The sequence below is a fragment of the Blennius ocellaris genome (assembly GCF_963422515.1).
Source record: "Blennius ocellaris genome assembly, chromosome: 12".
NCBI lineage: Eukaryota > Metazoa > Chordata > Actinopteri > Blenniiformes > Blenniidae > Blennius > Blennius ocellaris.
Genome location: NC_137661.1, coordinates 26,043,993 through 26,066,049, shown reverse-complemented (window position 1 = coordinate 26,066,049; position 22,057 = coordinate 26,043,993). Strand labels below are relative to the sequence as shown.

Sequence of the window (22,057 nt, the reverse complement as noted above, 5' to 3'; positions counted from 1 at the left end):
GTGGAGTCTCATGTTACTGTGCTGCCCCCTACTGGACCGAAATACAAACGCGTCCTTCTTCCGAAACTTTCTAAATACGAGCCTTTTCTTTTCTTTTCCCCAAAAACTTCATCACACTTGAGGTTTGTTTTTTATTTTCTCACATCGCTGCGTATTTTATTAGAATGATAGTTTGAAAGAGAAGAAGAAACAAGTAGAAGAAGAAACAAAAAAAACGCTTTTTGTTCACAAAGTGTCTGACAACATTCAGAGTAAAAAAAAAAAAAATCTGTGCACAACAATATGGAGAAAGAAGAAGTACTGCCATTGGATACCACATGGTAAAAACAAACAAACAAACAGACTGACATCCTGTTTAAACACATTGTACCTGCTGTTTTAGTATTTTTATTCTAGATTTACCTGATTCATTAGGAGGGCATTAAGTAACACACAAACACACACACACACACATGGAGTTTATTACAGGAATGTAGTGAAGAGTGTGTTTTGTGTTTTTCGCTGAGCAGCTCACGTTACAGTTCAGTTTCCTGTTGGTTGTTTTTCTTGCATGACGTTAAAGCGAAGCGGCCATCAGGCACACACACAGTTTTAGATGTATATTATTGATTAGAACAGTTTAGAAAAAGTTTGGTGTTTGCATACAGGCAATAAAAACAACAACAAAAAGAAAACAACCTTTAAACTCGGAGTGTTCAGTCCGATTTATGTTAAAAACACCGTCAAAGTCCCTGCAATGTGAATGAATGTGGCAACGTGAAGCAGGAAGTTCACTTTAGTGCAGAAACAATCATAATATCAAGACAATTTATTATTTTTATTTAAAAAAAAAAAAAAAAAAAAAATTTGCTTTTTACAGCATCTTGAATGAGATTAACCACAAAAAGTCGAAGTATCTTTGGGTTTCGGACATTTAGTCCCACAAAACCAGCAACTGGAAGACGTCCACTATCGAAGTCACTTTAACGAGTCGGGAGCCAGAAATCGCTTAAATTAAAAAAACAAAAACATGTTAGATTAAAAAAAACGTAAAAAAAACAAAAAAAACATGAGTTTTGTGACCAAATGGAAAGCGATAAAAACAATAAAAGATAGGTAGCTTTCAAATGTTACGAAGAAACGTGTCGAACAGTCCCGACACGCTGGAAGACGACGACCTCGGAGAAACAGACGTGATTTTATATTAAAAAAAATTTTTTTTAGCGCGGAAGAAAATTCCAAAGAATCAACAGAATCTAGAAAAATGCTAAATTTCGAGGACGTCGTCGGAGCCGCGCTTCTTCTTCTTCTTCTTCTTCACACAGTGGTCATGATAACAAGAGTTCACGCCTCTCAGCAGACGGCACAGGACTTCACTCATTCACTCACTCGCTCACTTCCGTCCTGTGGAAGTTCGGGACAAAGTGCGTGGGTTCAACTCAAACCTCAAGAGCGTCGACCAATCAGACAACGGCAACAACAATCACCATGGAGACATTCAACACGTGTTCATATGTACAAATCATGTTCGGTGAAGCGTACGCGCGCGGGCGACTTCGCTCGGAGACTGAAAAGGTGTGAAAACGCGGAAGATGACGACGGAAGAAGTGAAGAGGACAAACAAACAAACAAACAAACAAACAATAAAAACAGTTTTAAGGCAGAGTCTTTCACTGCTACGAAACCAGAGATCCGTCGACGTGGTTTGGTGTTTTGAAGAAGAAGAATTAAGGAGGGGGTGGAAGTGTCCCATTCTGGATCTAGTTGAAGTTCCAGTGAAGCGATGAGGCCCTCTGCTGGTGGAGCGGTGGAAGTGCAGGCAGAACAGGAGCAAAAACCAGAGGAGGAGGAAGAGATCCTGACCTGCTGTCTGTCTCGTGAGTCTCAGAGAAACACACAATGAACACTCATGCCCCACACACACATATATACACATACACATACACACACACACACACATACACATGCGGCTGATGGCGTACGATGGCGGCAGGCATGAGGAGCAGAGTGGCTCAGGCAGGCAGACGACGCATGACGAGTGGTTAGTCATCGCTGTTAAACAAGAGTACCTGACAAGTACTGCAGTCAGGGTGGTCAGTAGCACCGTAGTACCGTAGTACCCGTCACACAGAGACCAGAGTACCTGGTGAACGCCGTTCGCTGGAACAGGTTCACCTGGACCTGCTGCGGGTTTTTTTTTTTTTTTTTTTTAGTCCCGTTAAGAAGTTAGTCGCCCTTCTGTGAGGGTCGGGGTTACCGGAGTTACTCGAGTACTCCTGAGTACTCGTGTGGTTCAATCCAGAGAACTGCAGTTTATTAGGAAGCAGCAGCTGAAGTTTTCTAGCAAAAAAAACACGGATTAAATAATAGATTCTGTACTTTGTCGTTCACGTCGTGAATGAATGTTGATTAAACAAAACAAAAAAAAACAAACCTTCAGCCTGCTGTGCATAATAAACTGGGGTCACCAGAGGGCGCTGTGGTTAAAAATTTTAAAAATAAAATAAAACAACCACTATTATCTATTATTGTGAAAGGTCACACGCCACTTCCTGTCCACTGACTTTTCTGCGGTGGTTATGAGAGCATGCAGACATGCAGACATGAAAAGAAATGATGATGATAAAGACTTTCCTGGCAGCTGCTTTATCTCTCTTTTATCTTTACTTTCATCTCTCTCCCTCCCTCTCTCTCTCTCTCTCTCTCTCTCTCTCTCTCTCACCACCACCACCACCACCACCAATCAGAGATCAGTGCGAGCCCTTCACCAGCCAATCACATCGCCCGGCCACTCTGCAGACCCTCAGGAGCAACCTGCAGCCACACGGAGAGAGACACGGTTAAACACACAAAGCTGATCCAGGTTCTCATAAAAGGGTTAATTAAAAAAAAAAAAAAAAATTTAAAACAGGAAAACGCCTCCAAGCTCTTTAAAATCGTCTCGCGTCAAAAATTGATTTTAATCAGTCAAATAGCAAACGCTCTAATTAACGAAGAATTATAAACAATAAACCTGTAATTTCTATATTTTCACTATATTCTGATTTATTCCTGCAGGATTATAAAAGTTTTACCGTTTAAAAAAAAAAACCAACTAATTTTCTTATTGTAAATTTTTGCATTTTTGTGAATTACCTGCACCGACACACAGGGAAACCCGTTATTAAGTCATTCAATTGATCAAAAATGTGAGAAAAAATCTTCTTATTTTTGTTTCGTACTTTCATTTGCAAACTCCTCCCTTTTTTAAAGAATTCAATTAAAAGCGTCAATCGGGCTGAAAAAAAAGAGATGCATTAATAAGAAAACAGGATAAAACGGTTTATAATCTTGTTCTTGTTGATTTCATGTTTTAAACTTGGTCAATAAAACGAGAAGCTACTCAATATGATATAATTTCTTTTTTCTTTTGCACAATTCAGAGCCAATTCACGTTTATCTTTTTAGACCCCGAATAGATTATTTACAGGGAAAAATGCAGGATCAGATTTGAGTGATTTTTTTTCTTTGTAAATAGTAAAACCTTTAAAAATTCATTTTCTGTTTAAATTTGTAGAGAAGACAAAAAAAAAAAAAAAAAAAAAATGCATTTTTTTTTTCTCGATAAAAAAAAAGATTTTCAAATGACTCAAACAGTGAAACTCCTTCAACAAAGTCAGGTTTAAGTTTTCAAACTGGATCATCTCGTCAGGAAAACCTCACAAACAAACAAACAAACGAACTGCAGTCTGATTAAAATCAAAGTTTTAAAATCAGACAGTTTGAACATCTGCAATATAAAAAGTGAACAGAGAGCAAAAACAAATAAAATCTTGTTTCTAATATATATTAAAAAAATTCTAAATAAAAATCAATTTGATCGATTGAAAGCAGCTCTTACACACACACGCACACACACACACACACACAGCAGTGTTAAGGAGAGGTGATGCCAGATGAAGGGGGCGGGGCCAGATGAGGGGGGGGGAGGGGGGCGGAGCCAGGCGGTCCATGCAGGAGGTTGCGTGTCTCCCCGGCGTGAGACGTGGAGAAATGAGAGGACAGGCGGAGGACGGAGGCCTCAGATGTAGGTGACGGCACCTTTGCTGTTCTTCTCCATGGTGATTTCCACGTAGGAAGTAGGGACGTAGCCTTCCTCGCCGCCTTGCTTCCTCGCCCGAGTCCAGCCGTCGCCTTTGTCCTCCTCGATGATGTACAGCACCTGGAGACACGGCGGGACGGAGACGGTCAGACTGCTTCAACTGCACCCGCGCTTTGACGTACCGAGTTACACATAACTAAAATACAGCTAAAATCATGATAATAGGATTAAACCAAACTTAAAATGATTATATTAGGATTAAAATAGACCAAAAAATACCATAATCGGACTAAAATAAACTTAGAATTACCATAGTAGTATTAGACTAAACTTAAAATTACCATATTAGGATTAAAATACAGCTAAAATGACTAATAGGACTAAAATAAACTTAAAATTAATAAATTAATAAATTTAGAATTACCATAGTAGGATTAGAATACATTTTAAATGACCATAGTAGGATTAGACTACACTTAAAATTACAATAACAGGATTAAGTTACAGATAAAATCACCATAATTGGATCAAAAATATACTTAAAATCACCATAGTAGGATTAAAATAGAGCTAAAATGACCATAATAGGACTAAAATAAACTTAAAATTACTATAGGAGATTAGAATAAATTTCAAATTCCCATAGTAGGGTTAGAATAAATTTAGAATTACCATAGTAGGATTAGAATACAATTCAAATTACCATAGTAGGATTAGAATACATTTAAAATTACTATAGTAGGATTACAATACATTTAGAATTACCATAGTAGGATTAGAGTAACTTTAAAATTACCATAGTAGGATTAGAATAACTTTAAAATTACCATAGTAGGGTTAGAATAAATTTAGAATTACCATAGTAGGATTAGAATACATTTCAAATTACCATAGTAGGATTAGAATACATTTAAAATTACTATAGTAGGATTACAATACATTTAGAATTACCATAGTAGGATTAGAGTAACTTTAAAATTACCATAGTAGGACTAGAATAAATTTAGAATTACCATAGTAGGATTAGAATACATTTAAAATTCCATAGTAGGATGAGAATAAACGTAAAATTACCATAGTAGGATTTGAAATACAGCTAAAATTACCACAGTAGAATTAGAATTTAAAATGAGAAACTGGCAAGTGGCACAAACACTGAAACAAAGCGAATCGCCATTATTTACTCTGCATGTTCTCATATTGCTCCTCCCGATGGGGGTTCTATTATTTTACTATTTTTCCTTCATAAAAATTTTTTTAACGACCGAGTCAGAAGTCACAGTGAGCCTCACCTCGTCTTCCGCCATCGCCAGCGTCCCTTCATTCTGACCTGAGGGGGCGACAGAGAAAATCCCGTTCAGGCTAAATCAGGGAGTTGAACCAGCAGCACAGTGAACCCCGCGGCTGCCGTACCGTCGAAGGAGTACAGCGCCTTGCAGTGGCCGATGACGGGCAGCGGGTCGTCGTCGTCGAACTCGTCGTCGAACTCGTGGGGGTCGGCGTTGGGCTGCGCCGGCGCGGAGCGGTGCCGCGGCGTGTGGTGCTCCTGGCTGGTGTCGTCCGTGTAGCTGCCCTCGGGACTGAGACAGGAAGTGGCCGTCAATCCTTTCACAATCACGCTTCTCGGATGGTTTCATTCAAATTCTGGCCTTTTTTTTGTGTTTATTTTGTTTGTTGTTTGTTGTTGTTGTTGTTTACCTCTCTCTGCCTTGCGGAGCGTGATGGTGGTTGTCGGCGCTGTGCCGCCTGTCGCCTCTGGAGCTCTGCTTCCCCTCCACCTCCGACAGCCACGTCTGCCGACGGACATCACAGCGGCTCAGTGTCAACCGCGTCGCCATGGCAACGGGAAGGTCGAGAGAGAGCCAGATTGTGACTGGTCTATCACGGCTTCTTGCTACACTGCCCCCTACAGGTTTGGCTGCTCATAGCAGCTCTGAATCAAGTGTGTATGTGAATCGGTGTTAATAAATATATATATATATATATATTTGTTTTTTAAACGTAGAGAGGGGAAAAAAACCAAAAAACGTGGGTACGTGTAAACGTGGCCTTCGTCGTTTGGCTCAATATGAAAGAAAACCGGCGTCGCCGGAAATCCTTCTTTAAAACACGATTCTTGGCGTCGGACCTCAGTTGAAACTGAAAATCTGGAGTTTGAAAGCCGCGGAGTTTTGGTCAAGTTTTGAACGAGGTTCAGAATGAGCTCTAAGTTTTATTCTTTTGAAAAAAAATTGATTGAAAGACAATTTATCGGTGAGGGTATAAAAACATCCCGACGCGTACCATCTGTGGCCAGGAGGTGTCACTGTGGGACAACAGGAACCTCCATTTCTACCGGATTTCACCGACGGAGCGAGAATCGTGTCTCGTTTTAAAAAGAGTGAGGAAAACGTGCAGCAGAAAATCAGAAAGGCTTTGTGGGAAAGTCTCTCCACGAGGCTTCGCGACCAGACAATCTGGAATTTCTTGCGTGTCGCCAACTTTCCCCGCCCGCTTACCTCGTTTTTATGGATTTCCGAGCGCAGCTTCTCCATGTTGCAGATGGTCTCCGATATTTTGGGCTGCAGGCTGTTGGGGTCTCCCATCTGAGGGTTCTTCTCGTACACGTCCTTCATCTTGTTCAGGGCGTCTCTGGCGGCGGACGGACAAAAAAAAAACAACACACAAACCAGTCGGCGGTAGGAAAGACAACAGACACCCCTCCCCCCCCCGCTCGCCGCCGCCGCCGTCGTTTCCCCGGGTTTACCTCTGATCCATCTCCTTCTGCAGCTCCTTGTTGAGCTCGTCGACCCGGTGCAGCAGCCGCTTCCTCCTCTGCTCCGGGGGCAAGTGGCTGAAGTCCTCCAGGGACGGCGCCTGGCGGAGACGAGGGACAGAGACATTAACGCTTCACATGGAGAGAGAGAGAGAGAGAGAGCGAGAGAGAGAGAGAGAGAGCGAGAGAGAGAGAGCCACCCGAGGTGTTAGAAGCTCGGCTCCACCACTTGAACTCCGTCAACTTGCTCCCCCTGCTGGTCGTAAGAGGCAGACGACCAGGAGGTGTAAAGTTTCCTTCCTCTGGTCAGAGCGCCAGAAAGAAAAGTTGCAGTTTGTAAGATTTCCACCCTGAGATGTTCTTTATTACGGACGCAGCAGCTTCAACACCGACCGTTTGAGTTTGAGTTTCCGTAACCCAACTGGTATTTTGCTCATAATAAATCCTGTGCTCTGCTCTGATTGGCCAGTCGGAGTCTGGAGGCGGGGCGAAGACTCGGGAGGAGCAGAGGTGAGATGAGGAGGGTCATTTTTTTACAGTCATGAAAAAAAATAAAATAAAAAATGCAACGTTGACAGTCATGTAAAAAAATTAAATAAAAAATGTAACGTAGACACTCACATAAAAAAAAAAAATGTAATGTCGATAGTCACGTAATTTTTTTTAAAAAAATGTAACGCTGACAGTCACGTAAAAAAATAAAATAAAAAATGTAACGTCGACAGTCACGTAAAAAAATAAAATAAAAAATGTAACATTGACAGTCATGTAAAAAAATAAAATAAAAAATGTAACGTCGACAGTCACGTAAAAAAATAAAATAAAAAATGTAACATTGACAGTCATGTAAAAAAATAAAATAAAAAATGTAACGTTGACAGTCGCGTAAAAAAAATAAAAAATAAAAAATGTAACGTTGACAGTCATGTAAAAAAATAAAATAAAAAATGTAACGTTGACAGTCGCGTAAAAAAAATAAAATAAAAAATGTAACGTCGACAGTCACGTAAAAAAATAAAATAAAAAATGTAACATTTACAGTCATGTAAAAAAATAAAATAAAAAATGTAACGTTGACAGTCGCGTAAAAAAAATTAAAAATGTAACGTTGACAGTCACGTAAAAAAACAAAAAAAAATGTAATGTCGATTGTCATGTAAAAAAATAAAGTAAAAAAGTAACTTTGACAGTCACGTAAAAAATTTTTTAATAAAAAATGTAATGTCGAGTCACGTAAAAAAAACTAAAAAGTAACCTTGACAATCACGCCAAAAAAATAATGTATCATCGATAGTCACGTAAATAAAAATTTTTTTTTTTAACGCTGACAGTCATGTAAAAAAATAAAATAAAAAGTAATGCTGTCAGTCACGCAAAAAACACAGGGGGGGGGGACGGAGGGGGGGTGACAGCGGGTAGGTGTGGAAATATATATATATTTTTAAAAATCCCTACAGATTATCTTATCTTGGTTAGTTTTTTTGTTTTTGTAAATTTTTCTTAAATGCATGTTGTTCCATTATTTTTATTACCAATTCCACTTAAAGCCTTTAACCATTCCTGGCAATCTTGTTTGTAGTTTTACTTTTTCTTACCCGATTTCTGGCCGTTATGAAATTAATAAAATCGTGTTTCCATGTATTTCATGTTTCCACGTTATGGACTTTAAATGAGGGGAAACGATAAAAATTAAGGAAAGAAGAAGCAGCTCCAGCTGCTTCCTGCCGTCATGAACTCACCTGTTGGTTTATTGGGAATGTGAGAGCAGAATTTAACGCGGTCGGGCAAAACTTTATGGTTTGAGGAAAGGAAGCTACTGAGAAAAGGTGGAAGGAGGCGACTCTTCTGGCTCTACTGGGGGTTTGGTGGGTCGGGAGGAAGAACTAGGTGGTGAAGCTCGGGACCACTAGTCTACACACACACACACACACACACACACATTCACTTACCATCTTCACGGACCACTGAGCCGTAATGTTATTGTTTTAAAAAAAAACAAACAAAAGAGAACAAGGGATGCTGGTTAGTCGTCAGTCTCCAAACTGCTCACACTTCCTGTCCGGGTTCCCGATATTTACAATCACTTCTGTCTGGAGACTTAAGTTTCTGTTGTAAATAACGACGACGGACAATTAAAATGTAAATTCTTCCCCGTTTCCAGGAAACGAGTTCTGGTTGAGGAATTAATACGAAATGTGATCTTATAGGAAACATCATGACAAAAATAAAAGTATTTGCAGTGTGTATTATAAATTCCACACAACTTTACCTTATAGAGTTTATATACCATTTACTTTATTTTTTTAAACTGTGTTTTTAATGAATACCTTGAGTGAATGTGACTCACAGTGTAAAGTACTTCAGGGACTGGAAAAACGCTATTTGCATTCAGTCGAAATTGTTCTTTTATGCTGATTTTCTACTTATGCACACATGATGGTAATATTAAAAAAAAAATGCTTATTGAAGTTTGAAAGTGAAGTTATAAGTTCTGAAGTACAATCAGTACTGCAATTATATAAATTAGTCCCAGTTATCAGATTGTTAAGGGTGAGTGAACAAGCTTGTTAAAGACACACACACACACACACACACGCACACACACCCGAAAAGCACTGCAAACTTCAAAATAAAAGTCCACACCCCTCCACAACACACCGTCCATCACCGCGGCCGATCGTCCGTCCTGTGATTGGAGCAAAACTCTGTTTCGTAACACGAGAGGATGGAGAGAAAACCACGGAGAGAAGAATAGAAGAAAAAAAGAGGGTGAGAGCAAAAGAAGTGAGGGAGAAGAGGAAGATTAAAACATCAGAGGACGGGATGTCTGCAAACTCCTCAATGGGAAATCTGATGAAACCATTGGCGTGTGTGTGTGTGTGTGTGTGTGTGTGTGTGTGTGTGTGTGTGTGTGTGTGTGTGTGTGTGTGTGTGTGTGTGTGTGTGTGTGTGTGTGTGTGTGTGTGTGTGTGTGTGTGTGTGTGTGTGTGTGTTCTTTTTAAATTGTACCCAAAACACCACAAGCTGGACTCCGTCACTCTAAAATCTCAGGCAAAACTGTTCAGAACCTGCAGACATCCTGTCGAAAATAAATCAAAAGTAATTAATGTTTTTGTAAAACCACGTCAAAGCCACTGGAACACGCTGGAGTCTCACCCCTCGCCTCAGGCCCCTCAAATTGTGTGGGATTCTGGGAACTGACGTCTTTATCTCAGACAAATAGTGGCTCACGAGGTCGGAGCCGAACCGTGAGGAGGAGGAGGAGGAAGAGGAGGAAGAGGAGGGGGGAGGGGCTGGAGGGGAGCAGGCAGGGGACTGGTGGACAGAGGACATAAGTCATAAGTCAGGACGACCCCGTCGTGGACCGGCGGTGCAATGCAAGGTGGAGTCATTAACATTTTCAGATTCTGTATAACTGTCGACTTGATTAAAAAAAACATTTAAAAAAAAAGAAAAGAAAAGGAACAGTGACCAAAACTCATTTCGAAATGTCAAATATGAAAATGAAAATGCATTTAGGAGGACATCAAAAACATTTTGTAGCAACTGTTGCAATATGTAACAAGTTACCACAAAATGCAACAATGTTTCTCCTCCCCACCCAATAAAATGTATCAATCATTACATATAGAGTTGAAACAGTATTACACTGTTATTACATACTGCGGAGTGACATCAGACGTGTGGCTGCGGTTTGCAAGGCGTGTGGCGGATGGCGTCGCCCCGCCGAGGAGGACCGTACCTTTGGTTTCTTCCCAAACAGCCACAGCTTGTTCTTGGTCCTGCTGGTCAGGTGTTTGGGGTCGGACCGCGGCGTCGGGCCGCCGTCTCGCTCCCGCTCCCCTTTGGGCGTGTTGCTGACGGTTCCGTCCGAGCTGGTCCGGTTCAGGTTCTGGCTGTAGTCCTCGAATGGGAAGTCTGTCGGCGGGTCGAAGCCAGACTTGAAGGACTCCACGACGATGGCCGAGTCCTGGGAGGAAGAGGGGGAGGGGGGAGGGGGAGGAGTCAGTTCTCCTCGCCGTGGAGCTCGTCCTCCTTCGCTCTCCTGCCGCCGACCCACCTTCCGGTCGTCCACAGACTTGGCTGCCGACACCATCCCTTCCAGACACTTGGAGATGATGGGGATGACCCTCCGCTCCGCCTCGGCGAAGCTCCGATACGTCTCGCCGAGCTTCACGGTCCGACGCTGGTCCATGTCCTGCAGATTCTGTGGACGAGGGAGAAGACGTGAAGGTCCTCCGATTGGTACCGGGCGTCCCGGGCCGTTCCTCCTCTTCCTCCTCCTCCTCCTCATCTGACTCGCAAAACCTCAAAACACGTCTGTTTTTGTACTTTTTACCACTCAGTTTGGGTTTGACTCTTCAGCAGGAAGGTCATAAAACTGCATTACCGTATTGTCGAGACCACAAGTCCCACTTTCTTTTTGCTTGGTTGCTCGTGCAGCTTGTGTGGACAAACCCTTTACCCTTTGCAACCTTTATGACCAAAAAGAGCCACTTTCGCAATTTTCCATCACATAAAATTTGTCCGGAGCCACAAAACATGTAAATGTTCTGAAATTAAGTAAAAAAATTATAATAAATTCATAAAGTGTTTTAAGTAAAGTTTATATATAGTATTATATTTTTAGCTCATGTAGCTATTTTTTTAGAGATTATTCCTTTTTTTCCTCTCGTGGATTTGCCCTTATCTCAACTGTTTTAGACACTTTCGCTATGTAACTATTTATAGCTGCTGTGAATTTTGTGAAGTTTAAATTTTTCTCCTCTTTTTTTCCACTTTCCTTCCATGTCCTGTTTTCCATTTTTTTTCCTGATTGAAAAAACCCCCAAACTACTATTAATTTTAATAATTTAGTTTTTACCTTTTCTACACATTTTTTTTATCTATGCAAATTTCAATATTTTATCTACAAAAATGTAAAAAATATATAAATTTCCATCTGTTTCGACTAAAGAGCAGCGGGGGAGAAAATCAGTCTGGTGTTCAAATTAAATAAAAATGTAAGAAGTGTTTATAAATCTCGTTTTCTCAAAATGTCCTGGAGCCGCTGCAGAGGAGCTAAAGAGCCACGTGTGGCTCCAGAGCCGCACAAGTAGGTCAAAATATAACCAGGTCTATACCGCCTGTCGCCACTAGATGTCAGCGCAGGACAATAGTCTCCAAGAGCACAATAAACGATGGTACAATCTGGATACTGACGAATAAATGTGATTCGTGTATCGTGATTGTTTTCATCCACCAACTTTGACAGTTGTAAAGATATATCAGAAGAATATTTTTACACCTTTTTTTTTTTTTTGCATATATCTGATGATCAACCTCAGTTCTGATCAAAACTATTTTTTAATTAACTCTTGAAATGCCAATTTACAAGATGACTTAACTGATTGTGGGAGGTAAAAAACACAAAATTACAGATTTTCAACATAATAAATGATTAAAAGAAATTACACGTTATCACAGTCTTGGATGTGTCAAAGATCAGTTATGTAATTGACTTTGAAGCATATTTAGTTTTTGCACAGCGTCAAGATAAAAAAAACAAAACAAAGAAACAAAAATAACTCTTTAGTGGCTGCTTTAATCCACTAACTTTACAGCTGTAAAAATATATCGGATACTTTTTTTTTCAAATATTTTGGCATAAATCTGTTAATGAACCTCAGTCCTGATCAAAGCTACCAAAAAATATATATATTTTTTTAAATTAACCATGTAAATACCAGTTTAGAAGCTAAAAGCAGTCAAAGGTAGAGGATAAAAACAACCAAAGTGACCTATTGAAAATTTTGAAATACATTTTTTTGAAATTGTATGTAAATGTACGCTTACCCAGCAAAAAGTCATGTCATTTGAGGCCAATACAGTGAAAGTTACGGTAAAATTCAGAGGGGAAAGTGACCCCTAGTGGACGTTTTGGGCCCCGAATGCCACACAAGGGTGAAGAAAACGGGATTAAAACTAGAATTTCTTAACGACAGTATCCTTTGTGTTTGCTGGTTAAAAAAGGTTCCGGAGCTTCACCTTGAAGATGTGCGGGATGGCGTTGTTGAAATGTTTCCACTGCTCCGCGTTGAAGTTCTGCAGCTGGGCGGCGTACTCGTTCTTGCTCTCGTCCGCCATGTGAGTGCGCAGGTAGAACTGACCTTTGGCCTGAAACACGGCGTCCACACGTCAGAACAGACCTCTACAAGCCGCTCACCGTACCGTTCAGACCTTCGACGCACAAAACTACCTACGTGATCCTGCTTAAAGGAGGGGATACTGACAAATATGGCGGCGGACCGACAACCTGAGAGGAAGTGTGTTGGTGGTTATTGATCGGTAAGAAGGTGAAGAGAACCTGAACATTTTTTTTAAATGATCAAAATGACTTTGTAGCTAAAATGACATGAAGCTTAAAATGATGAACATTTTTACAAGTCAGGTTGTTGCAGCAAGAAATGACGGAGTGACGGAACCAGCAGGAGGCGCTAATGAAACCTTCACTGATGCAAATTGTCAGAAGAAGAAGAAGAACAGCTGGAACTCTCGCACACCTTCTAGAACTCTCTCGCACACTTTCTAGATCTCTAACGCACACCTTGTAGAACTCTCTCACGCCTTCTAGATCTCTAACGCACATCCCCTAGATCTCTCTCGGACAGCTTTGAACTCTCTCGGACACTTTCTAGAACTCTCTTGCACACCTTCGAGAACTCTCTCGCACACATTCTAGAACTCTCTCGGACACCTTCAAGATCTCTCTCGCACACCTTCAAGATCTCTCTCGCACACCTTCAAGATCTCTCTCGCACACCTTCAAGATCTCTCTCGGACACCTTCAAGAACTTTCTCGGACACCTTCTAGAACTCTCTCGGACGCCTTCTAGAACTCTCTCGGACGCCTTCTAGAACTCTCTCGGACACCTTCCCGAACTCTCTCACACCTTCTAGAACTCTCTCACATCTTCTAAAACACTCTCTCACACCTTCTAGAACTCTCTCACATCTTCTAAAACACTCTCTCACTGAGAACTCTCTCACACCTTCTAGAACTCTCTCACATCTTCTAAAACACTCTCTCACTGAGAACTCTCTCACACCTTCTAAAACACTCTCTCACTGAGAACTCTCTCACACCTTCTAGAACTCTCTCACATCTTCTAAAACACTCTCTCACTGAGAACTCTCTCACGCCTTCTAGAACTCTCTCACATCTTCTAAAACACTCTCTCACTGAGAACTCTCTCACACCTTCTAAAACACTCTCTCACTGAGAACTCTCTCACACCTTCTAGAACTCTCTCTCTTCAGACGGGCTCAGGTGTGTTGGTGAAGCCACTCAGACAGGTGGAGTAATGAGGGTTTGGGGTCAGGAGTTCTCTGGAGGATCTTTATCGAGAGCAGTTAAAGGACCTGGGTTCTCAGCGTGAAACCTGCTTAATGTGAACTGAATCTGGATTAAAAGAAAAGAGACGTTTGTCTCTGCGTCGTTCGCCCGTCGTCGTCGTCTCACTACAGACAAGAGCAGCAGGAGGGACTTTTACATGCAATAAACCACCCAGAAAGCAGAAGCTAATAAACTCCACCCACCTTCTCCACCTCCGATTTGGTGGCGTTGATGTCGTTATCTAACCGATCATAGTTGGACTGGGACTTCTCTGCTTCTCTGCACTCTCTCTCAAACTTCTTTTTACTCTGGGGGGAGAAAAAAACAAAAAACAAAACAAAACAGCACATCAAAAGCTTTTAAAACACTCATTGTAAAATAAAGCTTCGTGTTCGCTTCCGGTCCCCATTGAATAAAACTAAAACATGTGAATGACAGAGAGATGAATCACAGACTAGGAGGGAGAGAGAGAGAGAGAGAGAGCGAGAGAGCGAGAGAGAGCGAGCGAGCGAGCGAGCGAGCGAGAGAGAGAGAGATGGTTCACTTCCTGTCGGCCCATCTGGGTCGCATTAGTGGAGGAAACACAGCGAATAGCTGAGACGTTACAGTCCAGTCACAAGGTAGTGACTGTTAAAGTCCTACAGACCACACACACACACACACACACACACACACACACACACACACACACACACACACACACACACACACACACACACACACACACACACACACACACACACACACACACACACACACACACACACACACACACACACACACACACGGGTTTGCCATCAGGATAAAATTAGCCTCTCGAATGCTAAAAGCAACGATGTAATACACACGCCAGGCTTATAGGTGGCGCTCTAACGCCGCCACACCAATACACCAGAATCCACCGAGGAGGAGGAATCCGCCGTGAGACGAGCGTCAGCGGCTCCTGCACCTGCAGCGGGTCGTCGGCCATGTTGTCGTCGTCGTCGTTGTTCGGCGATAGCCGTTATACGGAACGACGACAACGATGGAGAATCGAGTGAAGACGGACAGCGCAGCAAAGGTTTCAAGAGAAAGTAGAAAACTTTGAAAGCACTGTGACGGATTTAATTTACACGTCGGCCTCGATCGGAGTTCGAGGGGAGCTTTTAAAAAAACAGCACCCTCTAGTGACAGGAGTGCAAACTGCAGCGTTCTCCAATACAAGCACACTCTTCAAAACCATAAACTAAGTGCGTTTTTTTGGTTGTTTTTTTTTACATTTTCATGAAATTGGACATAATCTCACAGACAGCTGCTGCTGCTTCTGGGAAAAAAGAAAAAGAAAAAAAAAAAAAACACATTTTAGCACCACCTGGTAACTTTCACACTGAACACTTACATTGTCCATCTGTTTCCAGCACTGGTCCAAATACTGCTGGGCCTTCCTGCCCTCCTGTAGATGCTGCACAAACACACACACACACATACACACACACAATATATGTAAATATGAACACAAACATGAATTGACTGGACTTTGTACCACACACACACACACACAATGATCTGATGTAACATATTTGCTAGAGTGCAAATCAGCAAAAACTGAAGCAGTAAAAATCTGTAAATTATTACGGGAGTCGGTTGTTATTGTTATTACAGTAAACCGTCCCGACTGGACTCGCATGTTAAGGGTTTTTAATTTAAGTTGAATTAATTGTGATTTAATGTGCGTTTATTGTAAGAGATTGACTCCGTTCTCCTAGAATATAGAGAATAAAAGACTAAATGACAGGAGTCCAGATTAAATGCTCAACCGTGAGGGAAACACAGCGGTTATAAACAGAGAAATAACTAAAGAGGCTGAAACAACCAAGATGCATAAGAAAATCCATGAAAAAAAAAAAGAATCTTTAAAAATGGACACAAAGCTAAAAGTAAAATAACATATTTCTAAATTGCAGCTTCAAAACTGGGACTTTTTGTTTCTCGACTTTTTAAATAATTGATGTCGGTTAATTTTCTGTTTTGTGTATGAATTTTTTTTTTTTTTTTACTTCAGCTTAAGCTAAGATGAAAAAAATATATATTGTAAAAAAATTATAGCCGACTGTACATACTAGTTAAAATGACCATAGTGGGACTCAAATAGTTAAAATGACCATAGTAGAAATAAAAGTTAAATTACCATTGTAGGATTAAATACTTAAATTACCATAGTAGGATTACGGTAGTTAAAATGACCACAGCAGGATTAAAATATTTTAAATGACTATAGTAAAATTAAATGTGAAATTACCATCGTAGGATTAAAACAGTTAAATCAGCATCGTAAGATTAAATACTTAAATTAATACAGTAGGGTTGCGGTAGTTAAAATACCACAATAAGATTAAAATATTTTAAATGACCATAGTAAAATTTAAAAGTTAAATTACCATTGTAGGATTAAAAGTTAAATTAATATAGTAGGACTAAAATAGTTAAAATTACCATGATAGAATTAAAAGTTAAATTACCATAGTAGAATTAAATACTTAAATGAATATAGTAGGGTTACGGTAGTTAAATTACCACAGTAGGATTAAAATATTTTAAATGACCATAGTCAAATTTAAAAGATAAATTACCATAATGGGACCAAAACAGTTAAATCAGCATCGTAGGATTAAATACTTAAATTACCATAGTAGGATAACGGTAGTTAAAATGACCACAGTAGGATTAAAGTATTTTAAATGACTATCGTAAAATTAAATGTTAAATTACCATTGTAGAATTAAATGTTAAATTACCATTGTAGAATTAAAAGTTAAATTAATATAGTAGGACTAAAATAGTTAAAATTACTATAGTAGAATTAAAAGTTACAATACCATCGTAGGATTAAAAGTTAAATTACTATAGTAGAATTACGGTAGTTAAAATGACCATAGGAGGATCAAATACATTAAAAAAAACAGCTAATGTCCCTGCACAGACACAGACTAACGATATATTCACATGATCAACAGACGGTGGATAATTCAACGTCACATCCTGCATATTCATCCTCCCCCGGAAACACCGGGGAATCATGAGCGACGACAAACGGCGCGTCGGCGTTTCACTCACGTGTTTGCGCTCGCCTTTCAGGTCCTGGCCGTACCTCATCAGCTCCCCGTAGACCTTGTGGGCCATCTCCTCGGCCACCACCTCCCTCTGCCCGGCGTAGTCGTTCAGCTCGTTCAGGATGGAGTAGAAGGACAGACATGACGTGAACCTGCACCACAGACGCCGCGTCAAACAAGGGCGGCGGCGGGACGGAAGCCGGGACACGGAGACCGCCGACTCAATCCGTGACGTGGTTTTTTTTTTTTCCAGGACTCTGATTGGCTATCATGCGTCTCGTTACACTGCCCCCTACAGGCCTGGCATGCTCATAGTCGCTCTGAACCAGGTGTATAAACATGAAATATTTGAGTTTCGATTCTGACATTTTTTTGTCTCAATGCACTTAAAAATGCCTGCAGACATGAGATATATTGTCAAAAGTGCAACTTTATTGATTTGATTGTCCTTAAGTGTTAAAATGCAATAAAAAAAAATGTATAATTGTTTTTTTTTAGCTACAAATTCGACTAAATATTTTTTCCCCCAGCGTTAGGGCCAAAAATAAATAACTAAAAAATTCGGACGTTAAAAAAAAAAAAAAAAAAAAAAAAATCTCATGCACTTCAGAAGAAAAAAAATCGAAAATCAAAGTTTTTTTAAGGGAAAAAAAAAGTGTGGACGTAAAATCCCATTAAATCACTTCATTCTGAATATAAAGCGTCCCAGGACCGCTCCCTGGTGCACTCCAGTCATACGAGCAGCGACAGTGTGGACATGTGGCGCTACGTCTAATCTGCAGCATTACTTCAGAGTACCCAGGGTATCCTCTAGTACAGGCTGCGGATCAACAACATGACCAAGAAGCATTTTTTAAGAAGTGTTTCTCACCTCGGCTCCTCGTCTTTGGATCGTTTTGGACAATATTTTTTAACCAGGTTCCTGAAAGACGACAAGACAGAAGCAGAGGCTCAGTGATTTATTCAGACTGTAGGATTCCACTGGACTTGGTAAAAACGACAAAAGAGATCATCATCATAATCATCATTATTATTATTATTGACTTTTTTCCACTCTTTACATGTGTTAATGTCAACATTGTTAATCATTTTCTAAATTTTTTTCTCTCGATAATATACAAAAAAAAATACATTTGAAACTTCCCCAAAATAGTTCAAATACTTTGATCAAATAATCTGAAAACTTTTTCAAAATAATTTTGATATTTTTGTAAAATAGATCAAACACTACTATAAAAATAACCTTAATACATTTTCAAAATAATTGAGATATTTTTCCAAAATAGTTTGAATACTTCTCTAAAATACTTTTAATGTCTTTTCAAAATAATTTGGATCCTTTTTTTTTTTTTTTTTTTTTTTTTTTTTTTAAGAAATTCAATTTCACAGATATAAATTACAGACTGTGTTACAAAAACAAACAATAAAACAACACTGCATTAAGCGCCTGGTGATAAAAAGCTGCTTATATCTTTTCTGTGTGTGTGTGTGTGTGTGTGTGTGTGTGTGTGTGTGTGTGTGTGTGTGTGTGTGTGTGTGTGTGTGTGTGTGTGTGTGTGTGTGTGTGTACCGTAGCTGCTTGGCGTAGTTTTGCTCGATGTCCAGCCTTTCCTTCACAAACTTTGCGTAGCGATCAAGAAAGTCGATCCCCCACTGGGTGTGTTTGTCCAGATTATCAAACTGGTCCTGAAAAACAAAATATACAAAACAAGTGTTAAAGACAAATTGTGAACAAAGCAGCAAAACGCTTAAATCAATATCAATTTAGTGGTTACCATGGAGACTAAAGTTGGTTAATATATTAATAGAGAAAGCGTAAAAGAACTGGCAGGTACAACTGTAGGAAATGTAAAAAAAAAAAAATGCTCATACGGTAAATGTTTATTATATTTTTGTGGTTGAATGTAAAGTTTTTGTTGCGGTTTGCGTTCCGGATCAAAACATCACGCAGTTCCACCAGCTGCTGCTTGGGGGCGCCGTCGCCCCAAAAGAAACACTGACCAGAGAGGAAGTGAAGAAGAGAAACGGCTCATTGATTGGTCCGGACCGAAAGAGGAAGTCCCGCCTCTTTATCACCACGGTGGCTAGGCTAGTTAGCTCCTGGCTAACGATTAGCTACAAACCACCGCAATACAACATCGTGAGACCAGATATAAATGAGTCTTCTTCCTACCTACTCCATTTTTTCTTTTTATTCTGAAATTTGTCTTTCTGCGTTTGTGTTTTCTGTTGAGCACCGTTAGCTTTGCTTTCTTTGCTACCCAGAATGCATTGCGCTCAACTCAAAACGGAATAAAATCTGGTTCCACTGGACTCCGAAAAATACATGTTTAGTGACTTGAAGACAGACACGTCTGTCTGCAGAGGTTCTGAATGACGGATAAACTTTTAATTTGTGGGCAATTAATTTTTCTTTTTGCACGTTTTTAATGTTTTGACATTTTTCTCATGTGTTTCATGTGCCCGTTTTATCTGGAACTTTTAATGTACCGCTGCTTGTTCTGGCCAGTACGCTCTTGAAAAAGGGATTTAGAATCTCAAGGAGGTTTTTGTCTGGTAAAATAAAGGTCAAGTAAAAAAAAAAAAAAAAAAGTGTGTGCTTTCACTATAAAAACAAACATTCGCCCAACATTTCTCGCCCAAGAATCGTCTCTGAAACGAAAACACAAAAACGATGCGTTTTCACTTGAGACGTCGTGTGAAAACGGATAAAAGACACCGTGGCTCAACACCTCCGCTGCTCGGAACACGAACCACAGGTTCCAAACCCAGAGGGCGGGAACGAGCACGCGACCGTGGGTAGCCGTCGAAAGCGTTGCCGTGGCGACCGGTCCAGGCCTGGACTGGCAGTGGAAAGGGCAAAACGTGAGGCGGCGAGAGACAGCTGACCTCGTTTTTCCATCTAAATATATATTTACAAAAAAAAAAAAAAAAAAGAGGAGTCGGGAAGGGGAAAAGAGAATCACTGAGGTATAATCCTTCAACGTGAAGAAAAAATGGCTTCTTAACTCCACATTCAGCTCATTTTCTAGGTAATTTGCCAGATCATTCAACAAAAAGACAAATAAATGACAATTTTCTAAATGAAAGAACTATACTTGAACATCTTTAGCGACAGAAAATTGTTGAGTTTTGTTTTTGAGACTTTAAACAAATTTAAGAATTCTGACATTACAGATTATCGTCTCATCTTCTGGCGTCTCAGTTTCAGAGCCTGACAACTCGATTGAAAAGACTTGAAATCAGACCGAGAAGAAAACGTGTTCAGATTTTCCGTGTTGCCCACAAGCTGTTTTCGGTTTGAAAGTTCAAGAATAACTGATGAATTAATTAATTACAACACCCGGGAGGAACGTGGGAGCCCTGCGTGGCGCAGGATTAAACTATAAAATCTACTGCCAGATCGATTCCGTCCCACGCTGGCAGTTTTCAAGCAGATTTTGTTGCCAAAACACAAAGACTTCATCCAAAAGATGCTGCCAAGTGAGAAAAAGCACCAGGCCGATCAGGAGGATGCCACAAAGAAAACATTTCCCTTTAGTTTGTGGAACTGAAGCGGGTTATTACCCTTTGTGTGTGTGTGTGTGTGTGTGTGTCGCCCCCCCCCCCCCCCCCCCCTGTCTTGTAAACATTTCCAAAGGCCTCCTGGCTCTTCTCCTGCCAGAGCCTCTCCAGATCCTTTCTTTCTGCCTGCCCGTGGCTGCGTCAGCCTTGGTGACGGCGTCTATGAATAAGTAATAGGAGAATGAGCTCATCCTGTAGTTTGTGGCAAGCCGAGCGCAGACCGGCTCACTGGGGAAATGACGGCATCTTCAGGCTCTTTTCCCTCCGTGAGGAGGACAAAGAGGAGGAGCAGCTGCCGGCGTCTGGTAGCAGGGGCTAACGGGAGCTAATGGGAGCTATCAGGAGCTAATGGGAGCTATCAGGAGCTAACGGGAGCTATCAGGAGCTAACGGGAGCTAACGGGAAATATCAGGAGCCAACGGGAAATATCAGGAGCTAACGGGAAATATCAGGAGCTAACGGGATATATCAGGAGCTAACGGGAAATATCAGGAGCTAAGTTGAGCTAACAGGAAATAAAGGGAGCTAACAGGAAATATCAGGAGCTAATAGGAAATAACAGGAGCGAATATCAGGAGCTAACGGGAAATATCAGGAGCTAACAGGAAATATCAGGAGCTAACGGGATATATCAGGAGCTAACGGGAAATATCAGGAGCTAAGAGGAGCTAACAGGAAATAAAGGGAGCTAACAGGAAATATCAGGAGCTAATAGGAAATAACAGGAGCGAATATCAGGAGCTAACGGGAAATATCAGGAGCTAACAGGAAATATCAGGAGCTAACGGGAGCTCACCGGAAATAACAGGAGCCAACAGGAAATATCAGGAGCTAACAGGAAATATCAGGAGCTAACAGGAAATATCAGGAGCTAACGGGAGCTCACCGGAAATAACAGGAGCCAACAGGAAATATCAGGAGCAAACGGGAGCTAACAGGAAATATCAGGAGCTATCGGGAGCTATCGGGAGCTAATAGGAGCAGCTGCACCTGAACACACAGCACAACACTTCTCGGTATCCAGGGGCCTCCGTCCTTCACCAGAAAATCCCTTAAATTAAATTAATTTGAATACCTGGGATGTTTACATTTATATCCCGGCTGGTTGTTTCAGAAACGCAGGCGAATTCTACAAACCGAATATGTACGGTAAAGTTCCCGATAGAAGAGCATGTGACTACCGTACTTTACAGAATGTTTGAACCTGCACTCAC

At 40.7% G+C, this 22,057-nt stretch overlaps 1 protein-coding gene across 4 annotated transcripts in view; it reads right to left on the bottom strand.

The window, feature by feature from the left end:
• Nucleotides 1-117: 117 nt before the first annotated feature.
• The window catches only part of fnbp1l (formin binding protein 1-like), a gene marked incomplete at its 3' end in the record, with an annotated part of 43,838 nt that continues 21,898 nt past the window's right edge, over nt 118-22,057 (bottom strand). The window contains exons 2-16 of one of the 4 annotated variants that reach the window (XM_080506645.1): nt 18,850-18,965; nt 18,151-18,201; nt 17,284-17,431; nt 15,569-15,631; nt 14,394-14,498; nt 12,843-12,971; nt 10,876-11,022; nt 10,558-10,785; nt 6,807-6,916; nt 6,559-6,691; nt 5,759-5,853; nt 5,474-5,640; nt 5,353-5,390; nt 4,060-4,180; nt 118-2,793 (exon numbers count right to left, since the gene is read on the bottom strand). In XM_080506645.1, the coding sequence (XP_080362771.1) occupies nt 2,783-2,793; nt 4,060-4,180; nt 5,353-5,390; nt 5,474-5,640; nt 5,759-5,853; nt 6,559-6,691; nt 6,807-6,916; nt 10,558-10,785; nt 10,876-11,022; nt 12,843-12,971; nt 14,394-14,498; nt 15,569-15,631; nt 17,284-17,431; nt 18,151-18,201; nt 18,850-18,965 (1,662 nt within the window). Of the gene's footprint in view, nt 2,794-4,039; nt 4,181-5,352; nt 5,391-5,473; nt 5,641-5,758; nt 5,854-6,558; nt 6,692-6,806; nt 6,917-9,950; nt 10,131-10,557; nt 10,786-10,875; nt 11,023-12,842; nt 12,972-14,393; nt 14,499-15,568; nt 15,632-17,283; nt 17,432-18,150; nt 18,202-18,849; nt 18,966-22,057 lie in introns of those variants that run through there. The other 3 variants (XM_080506646.1, XM_080506647.1, XM_080506644.1) reach the window with 3 other exon arrangements.